Source organism: Scyliorhinus canicula, chromosome 16, assembly GCF_902713615.1.
Source record: "Scyliorhinus canicula chromosome 16, sScyCan1.1, whole genome shotgun sequence".
Classification (NCBI taxonomy): Eukaryota; Metazoa; Chordata; class Chondrichthyes; order Carcharhiniformes; family Scyliorhinidae; genus Scyliorhinus; species Scyliorhinus canicula.
The window spans coordinates 4,133,698-4,148,870 of NC_052161.1; the positions used below are offsets into that span (position 1 = coordinate 4,133,698).

At 46.6% G+C, this 15,173-nt stretch overlaps 1 protein-coding gene across 5 annotated transcripts in view; it reads left to right on the forward strand.

The window, feature by feature from the left end:
* The window catches only part of fbxw4 (F-box and WD repeat domain containing 4), a 174,855-nt gene that overhangs the window by 133,310 nt on the left and 26,372 nt on the right, over window positions 1-15,173 (forward strand). For all 5 annotated transcript variants that reach the window (XR_005463760.1, XM_038822087.1, XM_038822088.1 and 2 more), the window contains exon 7: window positions 8,719-8,859. Coding sequence is in view for 4 of the 5 variants with exons in the window: in XM_038822087.1 (XP_038678015.1) it covers window positions 8,719-8,859 (141 nt within the window). In the remaining variant the exon portion in view is untranslated. The remainder of the gene's footprint in view (window positions 1-8,718; window positions 8,860-15,173) is intronic.

Genomic DNA, 15,173 nt, shown 5'->3' on the forward strand with positions numbered 1-15,173 from the left:
CTCTCTCTCTCTCTCTGGCTATCTCTCTCTCTCTGCCTGATCCTCTCTCTCTCTGCCCGTCTCTCTCTCTTTCTCTCTCTCTCTCTCTCCCCCCTCCCCCTCTGGCTGTTTCTCTCTCTCCCTCCCTCTGCCTGACCTCTGTTAGTCTGTCTCTCTCTCTCAATCTCTCTTTCCCCCCTTCTTACTCTCTCTAATGTCAATCTTCATGGGAATGACACTAATAACATTCCAAAAATATTAAAGAAGTGGGGGGAAGAAATATATGCAATAACAACTACAAGGGAAAAAATATGAGGAAAAAGTAATGGGCCTAAAGGTCCCTTGGAACTGATGCATTCCAGGATATTGAAGGAAGTAGCTACAGAGACAGTGGTTGTACTGGTAATAATCTTCCAAGAGTCCTTGCAAGCCATTAATAACCCCTGGACCTGTGGCATCCCGTCGATGGCGGAGAATCATGCTGCCCTGGCCATCATATTGGGCCTGGTGCATGTCAAATTTCTATAGTTCGCTGCCTAGGTAAACATGGCATCTGTGTGACGTCATGGGTGCACTTGTGCGTTGTAGCTTGTGAGATGCTACTCAAGTCCTGAGGCGCAGGCGTTCAGGGCTGCGGTGACCTTGATGGTCAGCTGGAGCAGGTTTTCTCCTCCTCCACGTGGTGCCAAGTCTGTGAGGACATGGCACAGGTGCTGCACCGTCCTCTTGTTGAAGCGGAGCCTTCTGCGGCACACGCTGTCTATTATCATAGTGGTTAGCACAGTTGCTTCACAGTTCCAGGGTTCGGTTCCTGGCTGGATCACTGTCTGTGCGGAGTCTGCACTTTCTCCCCGTGTCTGTGTGGGTTTCCTCCGGGTGCTCCGGTTCCTCCCACAGTCCAAAGATGTGCGGGTTAGGTGGATTGGCCATGATAAATTGTCCTTAGTGTCCAAAAAGGTTAAGTGGGGATTACGGGAATAGGGCGCATACGTGGGCTTGAGTAGGGTGCTCTTTGTAAGGGCCAGTGCAAACTCGATGGACCAAATGGCCTCCTTCTGCACTGTAAATTCTTTGATCTATGATCTGTTCGAAAGACTAGCAATGCCTGTACGCCCTGGGCCGTCGCCGGCCTCCCCCTCTTGGTTCCTCCTGGCCTGATGGGTGGCCGGCTCCCCCTCTGGCTTCTGCCACCTGGCCAACCAGTGGTGTCCTCCACCCTGGATGCTCCATTCCCCCATTGCTCACCCTCCTTCCTGTTAACATTACCTGGACTAGGGAGTGCTGGTCACCTCCCCGGTGCCCACGGCCATCCTCTGGTTGTTGGAATATCACGGTGCTGGGGCCCAGCCCCTAGGAGCTCAGATGTTGACTGCTGCGTCCGGGGTGTTGCTTCTTGCAGTTTTCAGACACAGTGGCCGGCATCTGGGTCTGATTGGGATGCCTGGCAATAACTGCCACATGCTACATGGTATGCTTACCTGCGGGAATCCACTTGAGAGGTGCAAAGTGCTCACTTAACTACGATTGCCATTTCCCAATTAGCAGTAGCCTTCATCAACACGGCCAGAGGCCTCCAAGGTCAGTGGGAGTTCTGGGTCATCGATGGGGCAGGTGGGCTGGGGTTTCCCTGGAATGGAAACATGAAATGCATGGCGGACCCATGGGTGCTGAGACACCCATGTCTCCCTCCCCCCATCTCCAACCAAGGCCATGGGTGGCCGCCACCAAGGCTGGCCCCACAGGGGCTCCCCCACCCCACTTTGAGCACCGAGGCAGCAACCCCAATGTCCCTGGGCTCATTGCCCAGGAGCGAAGATGGCTACTCACCTCCTCAGATACCCATAGCCCATCCGCCAGCTTTGCGTTTCTAAAAAGGAGTACTATTCAGCACCCGCGTGACCACTTGCTGGGGAGGCTGTTAGATAGGGGGTTGTTCCCATTAATTGTACAGAGATTTGCCCTGAGTGGTGATTATTGGTTTCTTGCCACACTATTGCGGGATCCTGATTCTGCCAACGGGGCAGGCTGGTGAGATCGCATACAGGTTGGCATCCGGCATGTTCTCGATTTTGGCGCATCCCTCGACCAAATGGCCTCATCATGCTCTCGCTTAAGCGCAAAGTGGCTATTCAATCGGGGCCAAAGAATCTACGGAGGTGAGGTGAATGAGCAAAAAACTTGGCAGATGGAATATAATGTAGGGAAATGCGAAGTTATGCACTTTGGTAGGAAGAATAAAGGAGCTGAATATTATTTAAATGGAGAAAGACTGAGAAAGACTGCAGAAAGTTGCAGCACAGAGGGATTTGTGGTTCCTTGTGCAGAAATCATAAAACCTTTGCATGCAAGTTCAGCAGGCAATTGAGAAGGCAAATGCAATGTTGGCCTTCATTTCAAAGGGAATGGAGTATAAAAATAGGGAAGTCCAGATAAAACTATACAAGGCACGATTTAGACCACACCTGGAATACTGTGAACAGTTTTGGTCCCCTTATCTAAGGACAGATATTCTGACATTGGAGGCAGTCCAGAGAAGGTTCACTAGGTTCTACCCGGGTATGGAGGGATTTTCTTATGAGGTGAGGTTGAGTACGTTGGGTCTGTCCTCATTGGAATTTAGAAGAATGCGAGGCGACCTTATTGAGACATATCGGATTCTCAGGGGGTTTGACAGGGTCGATGCTGAGAGGATGCTTCCTCTCGTGGGAGAGTCTAGGACCAGAGGGCACAATCTCAGAGTGAGGGGTCGTCCATTGAAGACAGAGATGAGGAGGAATTTCATCTCTCAAGAGGGTAGTGATGTGTGGAATTCTATACCGCAGAGAGCTGTTCAGGCTGGCTCATTCAGTATGTTTAAGGCTAAGAGAGACAGATTTTTAATCAGTAAAGGACTCGAGGGATATGGAGGTGAGGTGGGAAAGTGGAGTTGAGGATTATATCAGATCAGCCACGATCTCATTGAATGGCGGAGTGGACTTTGATGGGCCAAATAACGACTTCTGATCTTGTGGTCTCTCTCCATGCCAGCGTCTCTCACTGCTTGTCTCTCTGCGTCTCTCTCTCTGTCTGACACACACACACACTCTCTCTCTCACTCCATGTCTCCCATCTCCTCCTCTGCTTGTCTCTTTCCCCATCTCCCTCTTTCCCCATCTCCCTCTTTCCCCATCGCCCACTTTCCCATCTCCCTCTTCCCCATCTCCCTCTTTCCCCATCTCCCTCTTTCCCCATCTCCCTCTTTCCCCATCTCCCGCTTTCCCCATCTCCCGCTTTCCCCATCGCCCACTTTCCCCATCTCCCTCTTTCCCCATCTCCCTCTTTCCCCATCGCCCACTTTCCCCATCGCCCACTTTCCCCATCTCCCTCTTTCCCCATCTCCCTCTTTTCCCCATCTCCCACTTTCTCCATCGCCCACTTTCCCCATCTCCCTCTTTCCCATCTCCCTCTTTCCCATCTCCCTCTTTCCCCATCTCCCTCTTTCCCCATCTCCCTCTTTCCCCATCTCCCTCTTTCTCCATTGCCCACTTTCCCCATCTCCCTCTTTCCCATCTCCCTATTTCCCCATCTCTCACTTTCTCCATCGCCCACTTTCCCCATCTCCCTCTTTCCCATCTCCCTCTTTCCCCATCTCCCTATTTTCCCATCCCCCTCTTTCCCCATCCCCCTCTTTCCCCATCTCCCACTTTCCCCATCCCCCTCTTTCCCCTTCTCCTTCGCTGCCCTTCTCCCTCTCTGTCCCCATCTCCCCCTCTCTCCCCATTTCCCTCCCTGCCCTTCTCCCTCTCTGCCCATCTCCCTCCCTGCCCTTCTCCCTCTCTGTCCCCATCTCCCCCTCTCTCCCCATCTCTCCCTCTCCCCACCTCCCTCCCTGCCCATCTCCCTCCATGCTCTTCTCCCTCCCTGCCCTTCTCCCTCTCTGCCCCCATCTCCCTCGCTGCCCTTCTCCCTCGCTGCCCTTCTTCCTCCCTGCCCTTCTCCCTCTCTGTTTCTGTCTCTCTCTCTCTCTCTCTGTCTCTGACCATCCCTCTGATTCTCTCTTTTTCTGTCTCTCTCAGCCTCCTTTGTCTTTCCTCTTTCTGATTTTTTTAACTGAGGGAAGGAGGAAGACCCTATTTCAATGGTCTGCGGTGATTGTGCGGTCCCATCTGTTTGTGTGTTTAATCACAGAATATGTTTCAGTAAGTGATGCTGGTATGGGTTTATTTTGATGTTCAAAGTGTTGACTGAGAATTCTTTTCCTTTGAATCTCCTTTATCATGTTCCATCTCGTTTGCATTCTGAGTGGAGCGGCAAGCTGGAGCAATGGGGGTTTGCCTTTGCTCTGCTCTACTGTCCCTGTACAGGGTGCTGGAGAGCGGTGTCCTGCTGCTGATCTGGAGGCACGGGCGAGTAGGAGAGTAGTGGGTTAGCACGCTGACTCTTATTGTTCTGAGGTTTTGTTGCTCCCAGACTTTTTCAATTGGATCATATTAACACGACAAAAACTTATTTTTGAAAAGAAAAGTAAAACCATGCTTTTACTGTGGGGATAAAAGACTAATCCTTATGATGCACTTTTCTCACTGGTTTATATTCTTTTCTCTTGGCGACAGTGGTGTTGATTTGGAATCCTCTTTTAAGGACTCTGTTTGCAGCAATGAAGTCTTCTGGTGGGTTTTCGAGAGAGAGAGAGATGGGATAAGACTGTTTCCCCTGTGATAGTCTCTCTCCATTTGTTCAAATCCAGTACAGTATATTTTACAGCAAAGAGCTGGGTCACATGACTTCTCTGAGAGCTCCGTAGGTTCTGTGTCTCTGTAAATGTTTTCTGTGTCAGTCCTGCATAAACTGAATATGGAACAGTCACAATCCATTCCGATTGGGAATACCATGGATTAGATAGGGATAATGCTCCTTTTACTTGGTCGATCAAAGATCAAAGTTACCTATTAATGAGTTTAATGAAAGGTAAAGCTCCTTCTATTGTTACAAAGATTTGTTGCACAAAATATTAATTTATAACGTTATTTACTGGACGTGGATGTCTTTATAATATCATTAACTCGCCAGATATAGAACTTTTTGAAGTTGCTGAGCAAAGGACATTGGCTTACAGCGGCTGCTATGTTGCACTTGCGAAGGACACAATCTGCTTTACGGAGACACAGAACCCACAGAGCTCTTAGAGAGATCATGTGACCCAGCTCTTTGCTGTAAAATATACTGAATATATTGAACAGCTAAAGGAGATTGAAGAAGTTTGAAGCAATGGAAGGAAGGATAAAATTAGGGCAGCACGGTGGCGCAGTGGTTAGCACTGCTGCCTCACGGCGCAAGGTCCCAAGTTCGATCCCAGCACCGGGTCACTGTCCTTGTGGAGTTTGCACGTTCTCCCCTGTTTGCCCGTGGGTTTCGCATTCATAACCCAAAGATGTGCAGGTTAGGTGGATTGGCCATGGTAAATTGTCCCTTAATTGGAAAACATTAATTGGGTACTCTAAATTTATGTTTTTTAAAAGGTTATAATTGAGAATTTTTAAGGCAGTCTGCTAGAGAATGATATCTAGGACATAAGAGTGTGCAAGTCGTTCCCTCTCTACTCTTAGTCAGGATTGTGATCAGGTAGGGGCAGCACGATGGCCCAGTAGGTAGCACTGCTGCCTCACGACGCCGAGAACCAGGGTTCGATTCCGGCCTCGGGTCACTGTCCGTGTGGAGTTTGCACATTCTCCCCGTGTCTGTGTGGGTCTCATCCCCACAACCCAAAGATGGGCAGTGTAGGAGGATTGGCCATGTTAAATTCCCCCTTAATTGGAATTTTCCCCTCAAAAAGGATTGTGATTTGTTTTCTTTGTTCTCTGTCCAAGCCACTGGGAAATGTAAATACAGCTATAGGTGAGGAGGAATCAGCTGTTCGGCCATATCCAGTCTGCTCTGCTGTTCAATGAGATTCTGACTGAATTTCCCACACTGCCCCATATCCTTTCATTCCTCTAGTGTCCAAAAATCTATCTGTCCCTTCCTTGAAATATGCTTTCAACAGCTTTCTTGGTAGAGAATTCCAAAGGTCCATACTCCTCCAAATAAATGTTTTCTCATCTCAGTTTGCCCTGTGTATAATAGATTATCCAGCTGGGTGGGGAAGTATTTTCTCAGCAATTATTGCCCTCTATTGATAATTAGATTGCCTCACAAATTTCAGGAACTTTAAACAAAGTCTACTCCATCTCACCTCATCCCAGTCTAGTAAACAGTCGTTGTATTCCCTCTGAGACAGGTGTATCCTCCGTTAGGAAAGAAGTCTAAATCTTCACACAAAGTACTCCAAATGTGGCCTCACTAATGCTGTCTTTAATTGCTGTCAGGCCTCCAATTCTTAACCTCCTGGTCTTTACTATGAAGGGATTGTGGTTATAATACACCATTTGCCTTCCTGTATATTAACTTTGTGCTTTGTGTACAAGATTTGTTGCGTTTTTTTTGTTTTCATACAGTGAGTGCAGTGCAGAAGCTAACTGGCAGGTTCACCCACTTCTCTGCAACAATTTGAACTCGGCCTCTTACAAAGAACAATGTGCAAGCCTCTGTGCTCAGAAAGATGCAAGTTCTCCCGAGAGCAGAACTTAGTTTGAAATTTCCTTCACCTGTAATTTCCTGCAACCCCTACACCCCTCCCAGATCTCTGCGCTCCTGCGTTCCGGCCTCTTGCACACCCGCAAATGTAATCACTCCACCATTGGCATCCGTACCTTTAGCCTGCTTCCTTAAACTCTGGAATCTCTTCTCTGAACCTCTCTGACTCTCTACCTCCCTTTCCTCCTTCAAGGTGCTCCTTAATATTCACCTCTTTGACCAAGTTTTTGATTGACCCAATTAAGTGGCCGGGTGTCAGATTTGCTGGATAATCACTTGTGTGAGGCATCTTGACATATTTTTACCGCGTTAAAGGCACCATATGAATGGAAGTTTTTAATTGTTGAAGGGACAAATGCTTCTGTCCTTCCGACCAATTCAGGGGAGGAAGGGTTAAAATCCTGCAGCCTCCAATGCTGAGAATCTGCAACACAATAACACACCACTCCAGGTTAATGTCAAGGATTAGTTGAAGTACTTGACGATAAAGCTTGTCGGGGGATACTTACAAGAGACTGTTGCTAGGGCCAGCTTAGCTGCTCTAAATGGTTGCTAGGGGCAAAGTATCGAAGTGCAATGTAGTCAATGCACAGTCATGTCCAAGGGGAGAATTGAACATTGACAAAGAAATTGTTACTCTACATAATCTTCCCTTTGGAAAGTGAGTGAGGAACGGGGCCTACCCCAGTGTGTGGCTAGCTGTGATCAGAGGAGTGTAGTTAGTCACTGCTTGGCCTGTGCTGGGGCACTCCATTAGATCTGGGAGCACCATGCTTCAACTAATAATCTCCTTTTGCAAACCATTCTCCCAGACAAAGGTGTTTACTTATTTTTTAACATTGCATTGGCCTTTTTTCTCTGCCCTGCTCCGCGCTTTTGGTGTGGTCTTCATCTTAATAAAGTCTGGCCCTGCTGACATGTTGGGTCAGGCAAATTAAACAGTGTCCATTTACTTTTCTGCGTCTGTGCAGTTGGGTGACTCTTTTTAGAATGTATGTAAGTTCTCACCAACTTTGCTCAGTGTTGTGAAGAAACTGTATTCCCTCAAATACTGTGGCCATTGGTAGAGCTGCGGAGTTGCTTTCTTTTAATGTTTTCAGTAACGGGGGAGATCTATCTAAGAGGCTAACAGACAGCTGACAATTGCCAACCTTTGCTTCCAATGGTAAGGACACAGATTTAAGGCTGAGGATTTTTTAAACAATTTGATCCAGAACACTCTGTCTGAAAGGACAGTGGAAGCAGATTCAGTCGTAACTTGTAAAAGGAAGTTGGATAAATCCTTGAAAAGGAGAGAATTGCAGGGCTTTGGGGGGGGGGGGGGGGGGGAGGGGGGAAAGAAGCAAAGGAATAAAAGGAGTAATTAATTGAAGAGCTGGAACAGACAGGTGAGATGGGCAGAAAGACCTTTTCCTGTGCTGTAAGATTCTGTTACCTTTTTTCACCCCTCTCCTGCTGGGGTCTAGGCTCCCAATCAGTACCCAGTGAAAGTTCATGTCCTGCTTCGGCCCAGACTACAAGTATGAGCAGTTCAGGGACAGCACGGCTGCTTCACAGGACCAGGGACCCTGGTTCGATTCTGGCCTTGGGTGACTGTCTGTGTGGAGTTTTGCACTTTCTCCCCGTGTCTGCGTGGGTTTCCTCCGGGTGCTCCGGTTTCCTCCCACAGTCCAAAGACGTGCAGGTTAGGTGGATTGGCTATGCTAAATTGCCCCTAGTGTCCAAAGGGGTTGGGTGGGGTTACTGGTTTACAGGTATGGGGTGGAGGTGTGGGGTGCTCTTTCCAAGGGCCGGTGCAGACTCAACGGGCCGAATGGCCTCCTTCTGCACTGTAAATTCTAAGTCTAATTTCAGGCCAGTGACCTATCCTCAGAACCACTAAAACAGATTGTCTGGTCATTATCACATTCCTTTTCATTAGAGCTTGTTGTGCACAAATTAGCTAAAGCGTTTCCTACATGACATTTGCCAGGACGCATCAATGAAAAGTCGTTAATTGGCTGTAAAACATTTAGGGACATCCTGAGGTTATATAAATGCAAGTTCTTCCTTTGCTTTCAAGCAGTTGGCTGTTGTAATTCCTGTTTCTTTGCTCACAATCAACACTGCGCTCATAATCTCTTCTAGCGGTCAGCTGGAGAGCTGCCTCGGGTCAGACTTTCGTCGGGGAGCTGGGGTTCTCGATATCCTCTACGAGACTCCCTCAGTCGTGTTGACTTGTGGATATGACACCTACATCAGACAGTGGGATATACGAGCCAGTACCAGGTAAGCAAGCATTCCTGCTTCTCTTCCCGATCTCACTCTCCTGAAGGTACTGGTGGGAGGTCACATTTCACAGTTTCACAGGCACCTATCAAATACCTGCTACTACCTGTCCCAAATGATCCAACTCCATGTACAAACAGTTGGGTTAGACAGGCTTTTCGCCCAGAAGAAAGCAGTGTTAGATCCAACTCCCCCGCCTGTTAAAAGGAAATGAGGGATATGAGGATTGGGTGAGAAATTAGATTGAGATGCATGATCTTATTGAGCAGAGCAGGAGTAAGGGGCCAAATGGCCTCCGGCTCACAAACCAGTTCTTGCTCCTTATCTCTCTAATCTCCTACAGACCAAAAAACCTCCAGAAATCTGCACTCCTCCAATTCTGTCTTTATTTCGCATCACATTGGCAGCCATGTTTTCAGGTGCCTGGGCCCTAAACTCCAGAATTCCCTCCATAAACCGCTCTGACTTTCAGTCCCCTCCCTTAAGATGCTTCCTAAAACCCATCTCCATGGACCAACCATTTCATCATCTGTCTGACCAACTCCTTTTGTGGCTCAGTGTCATTCTCTGCTGGATCACGCTCCTGTGAAGTGATTTGGAAAGTTTATTACATTAAAGACATTGTATAAATACAAGTTGTTGTTGTTGTATACCCATTCTGTCTGAGCACCACCCAGTCCTAGAATATGGAGTGTTCTCTCTTAGCTACAACCCTGCCATTAACACCTGGAAAGTGCCTTTTGTTTTTTAACAAGTCATTGAACTTATGGACTGAAAGAAGTGGCTCCATTTGCTTCCTACTAAGGGGCACTTGTGTAAAGAAATCACCGTCACATAATACAGGGAGTTGGAGCCTCTCTACTGAGCCCTGGTGTTCTATTTGTTCATATGGGGGAGGGGGGGTTTAAATCAAGGTTGATCTCAGTGTGCAAAGGATATATTTTCATACTCATGCTCATATTTGCATATCCAGCATGAACTACTGAACATTGGTCCCTGACAGGTTTGAATATTTCCCCCTCATCTGTACCCTCTGGAAAGTCCCCTGCTCCTGCGATTAACTTGCTCAGGACAGATTGGATCATGGATTCGGATACCTTCTTAATGGCTGCAGCTAGGCTGTTGTGAATTTTTAACACTTTCCTGCATTGAAAAATGTATCCGTTTTTGGCGTAACTCCAGCATTTGATACACTGTCAGGGTGAGAGTCAAAGAAGGGCCCGTGCTGCATAATTATTGTTTAATAGAGTTTGATGTTCTGAGGAAGCCTGGAACCCGACAACCACCTGCTTGGCTGTAAAACACAAGATATCTGCTTCAGTCAATTCATCCGAGCACCAGCAGCAATGGAAAAAATGGACTTCGGGAAAAAACACACTACAATCGGAGATGTATAGCGGAGCATATACTTCTCATAACCTCCTCCCGGTGTTGTGGGACAGTGTAAGGGCAGTGTAATATCGAGTAACAATGGTGAGTGTAAAGGAGTGACATACAGAGTAACAATCGTGAGAATGGACAGTATGATACAGAGTAACAATGGTGAGTGTAAGGGAGTGACAGACAGAGTAACAATGGTGAGTGTAAGGGGGGTGACAGACAGAATAACAATGGTGAGTGTAAGGGAGTGACAGAGTAACAATGGTGAGTGTAAGTGAGTGACAGACAGAGCAACAATGGTGAGTGTATGGACAGTGTGATACAGAGTAACAATGGTGAGTGTAAGGGAGTGACAGACAGAGTAACAATGGTGAGTGTAAGGAAGTGACAGACAGAGTAACAATGGTGAGTGTAAGGGAGTGACAGACAGAGTAACAATGGTGAGTGTAAGTGAGTGACAGACAGAGCAACAATGGTGAGTGTATGGACAGTGTGATACAGAGTAACAATGGTGAGTGTAAGGGAGTGACAGACAGAGTAACAATGGTGAGTGTAAGTGAGTGACAGACAGAGTAACAATGGTGAGTGTAAGGGAGTGACAGACAGAGTAACAATGGTGAGTGTAAGGGAGTGACAGACAGAGTAACAATGGTGAGTGTAAGGGGGTGACAGACAGAATAACAATGGTGAGTGTAAGGGAGTGACAGACAGTAACAATGGTAAGTGTATGGACAGTGTGATACAGAGTAACAATGGTGACTGTAAACGAGTGACCGACAGAGTAACAATGGTGAGTGTAAGGGAGTGACAGACAGAGTAACAATGGTAAGTGTATGGACAGTGTGATACAGAGTAACAATGGTGACTGTAAACGAGTGACCGACAGAGTAACAATGGTGAGTGTAAGGGAGTGACAGACAGAGTAACAATGGTAACTGTAAAGGAGTGACAGACAGAGTAACAATGGTGAGTGTGATAGAGTAACAATGGTAAGTGTATGGACAGTGATACAGAGTAACAATGCTAAGTGTATGGACAGTGTGATACAGAGTAACAATGGTGAGTGTAAGTGAGTGACAGACAGAGCAATAATGGTGAGTGTAAGGGAGTGACAGACAGAATAACAATGGTGAGTGTAAGGGAGTGACAGAGTAACAATGGTGAGTGTAAGTGAGTGACAGACAGAGCAACAATGGTGAGTGTATAGACAGTGTGATACAGAGTAACAATGGTGAGTGTAAGGGAGTGACAGACAGAGTAACAATGGTGAGTGTAAGGGGGTGACAGACAGAATAACAATGGTGAGTGTAAGGGAGTGACAGAGTAACAATGGTGAGTGTAAGTGAGTGACAGACAGAGCAACAATGGTGAGTGTATGGACAGTGTGATACAGAGTAACAATGGTGAGTGTAAGGGAGTGACAGACAGAGTAACAATGGTGAGTGTAAGTGAGTGACAGACAGAGCAACAATGGTGAGTGTATGGACAGTGTGATACAGAGTAACAATGGTGAGTGTAAGGGAGTGACAGACAGAGTAACAATGGTGAGTGTAAGGGAGTGACAGACAGAGTAACAATGGTGAGTGTAAGGGGGTGACAGACAGAATAACAATGGTGAGTGTAAGGGAGTGACAGACAGTAACAATGGTAAGTGTATGGACAGTGTGATACAGAGTAACAATGGTGACTGTAAACGAGTGACCGACAGAGTAACAATGGTAACTGTAAAGGAGTGACAGACAGAGTAACAATGGTGAGTGTGATAGAGTAACAATGGTAAGTGTATGGACAGTGTGATACAGAGTAACAATGGTGAGTGTAAGTGAGTGACAGACAGAGCAATAATGGTGAGTGTAAGGGAGTGACAGACAGAATAACAATGGTGAGTGTAAGGGAGTGACAGACAGTAACAATGGTAAGTGTATGGACAGTGTGATACAGAGTAACAATGGTGACTGTAAACGAGTGACCAACAGAGTAACAAGAGTGTAAGGGAGTGACAGACAGAGTAACAATGGTGAGTGTAAGGGAGTGACAGACAGTAACAATGGTGAGTGTATGGACAGTGTGATACAGAGTAACAATGGTGAGTGTAAAGGAGTGACAGAGTAACAATGGTGAGTGTATGGACAGGTGTGATACAGAGTAACAATGGTGAGTGTAAAGGAGTGACAGACAGATTAAAGGATGGTGTGTAAGACTTTATAAAACAGGATTGATGTGTATACGGTGATGCTCAAACTACTCCACAGTAGGTGATGTCTGTGACCTGGACACCCACAGAGCAGGAGGTCCATCATCTGCAGAAACCCGGCTGACAGTTTCAAATGTGTAGAAACATGGATAGTGAATCTGCAATTGAGCCATTTGTGTGTTATCTGCTGGCTGAGATAAGCTCTGTTAACAAGTTCCCTCTGTCAGACCAGCCTTTCTTTATGAAGGTTATTTGCTGTTCCCCATTTACTCTTGTTGTCAGAAATGTTCCTAAGGCTGGGGCCATCTCCACATGCAGCCACACACCGGCCTGACTTGGAAATATATCGCCGTTCTTTCACTCTGGTTGGGTCAGAATTCTGGACATGCCTAATAGCACGGTATGTGTACCTACACCAGACAGACTACAGCGGCTTAAAGCAGAAGCTCATTACCATCTTAGGCACAGGAAATAACCCTGGGCTTGCCAGCTACACATCCTCAGAATTAAGTTGAAGAACAATAGAAATAGATGATTAATGGGACAGCATTACAGGCGTTCCTCGGTTCCATGTGAAGGAAAGTAGCCCTGGTAATCCAGAGCTTCACCAGTACTCAATGCAGTGTCAGCTGTAATTGCATTTCCAAGTCCTGGAACAGGGTTTGAAGTCATAAGATTCTAACTTACAGTGGAGACTGCTATTGATGAAACAAACTCGGTCTTCAAAATAATTCTAAAGGAAGTGGAGAATCTTATTAAAATAACTCAAGACTGGCAAATCTCGAGAATTATTTTCGAAGCAGATGCTTGAATATACATCAGAGTTAGAGAGGATGTGAGCAGACAATGATGGCAGGACAAACCGAGGTGAGCATGCCAGGGTAAGGAGCTCATCCAGACAGTCGTCAGGCACTTCAGTTCATTCTGAAGGTTACATATCTGTCCAATGGGGTACCGCTGCCACCTGCTGGCAAATAAAGTCAATGCAGCACCCACACATTTATTTACTGAAAGTTGCACAGATTTACTTACAAATATGTTTGAAATAATATTTTGTGCTTATCAAATTAACAGATGCTGGTAATTAGATAATGGAAGACAGTGTCAGTACAAAAGGGATTCGATGCAGAGTACAGTTTATTCTACATTGTCTCTTCAAACTGTCCCCATCAAACACTCCCAGAGCAGGAACAGCACGGGGTTAGATACAGAGTAAAGTTCTCTCTGTACTGTCCCCATCAAACACTCCCAGGACAGGTACATCACGGGGTTAGATACAGAGTAAAGTTCTCTCTGTACTGTCCCCATCAAACACTCCCAGAGCAGGAACAGCACGGGGTTAGATACAGAGTAAAGTTCTCTCTGTACTGTCCCCATCAAACACTCCCAGGACAGGTACAGCACGGAGTTAGATACAAAGTAAAGCTTCCTCTACACTTTCCTCATCAACCACTCCCAGTACGGGGCTATTTACAGAGTAAAACTCCCTCTACACTGTCCCCATCAAACACGTCCAGGACAGGTACATCACGAGGTTAGATACAGAGTAAAGCTCCCTCTACACTGTCCCCATCAAACACTCCCAGGACAGGTACAGCATGCGGTTTGATACTGAGTAAAGCTCCCTCTACACTGTCCCCATCAAACACTCCCAGGACAGGTACAGCACGGGGTTAGATACAGAGCAAAGTTCCCTCTATACTGTCCTCATCAAACACTCCCAGGACAGGTACAGCATGCGGTTTGATACTGAGTAAAGTTCCCTCTACACTGTCCCCATCAAACACTCCCAGGACAGGTACAGCACGGGGTTAGATACAGGAGGATAAACCTCACTCTACACTGTCCGTATCAAACACTCCCGGGGCAGGTATAGCAGGGGGTTAGATATAACCACTTGTATTTATACAGCACTTTTAAGCTGTTTCACCGGGTGATATGAATCAAAATGTGATACTGAGCCACAGGAGGTGATATTTGGTCAGATGACAAAAAGCTTGGTCAAAGAGTTGAGTTACAAAGAGTATCTTACAGGGGAGGTGAGCTAGAAAGGTTTAGGGAGGATTTTCAGAGCTCAAGGCCTGGGCAATGAGTGCATAGCCACCAAGGTGCAGCAATGAAATGAGGGATATTGAAGAAGCCAGGATTGGACAGATACAGAAATCTTTGGCATTTCATAAAACATAGAGAAATACAGCACAGAACAGGCTCTTCGGCCCACGATGTTGTGCCGAACTTTTGTCTTAGGTTAATCATAGATCATAGAATTTTGGACACTAAGGGCAATTTATCATGGCCAATCCACCCAACCTGCACATCTTTGGACTGTGGGAGGAAACCGGAGCACCCGGAGGAAACCCACGCACACACGGGGAGGACGTACAGACTCCACGCAGTGACTCAAGCCGAAATCGAACCTGGGACCCTGGAGCTGTGAAGCAATTGTGCTATCCACAATGCTACCGTGCTGCCCTTAAGAACAAATTAATCTACACTCCATTATTCTACCATAATCCATGTACCTATCCAATAGCCGCTTGAAGGTCCCTAATGTTTCCGACTCAACTAGTTCCACAGGCAGTGCATTCCATGCCCCTACTCTCTGGGTAAAGAACCTACCTCTGACATCCCCCCTATATCTTCCACCATTTACCTTAAATTTATGTCCCCTTGTAATGGTTTGTTCCACACGGGGAAAAAGTCTCTGTCTACTCTATCTATTCCTTTGATCATCTTATAA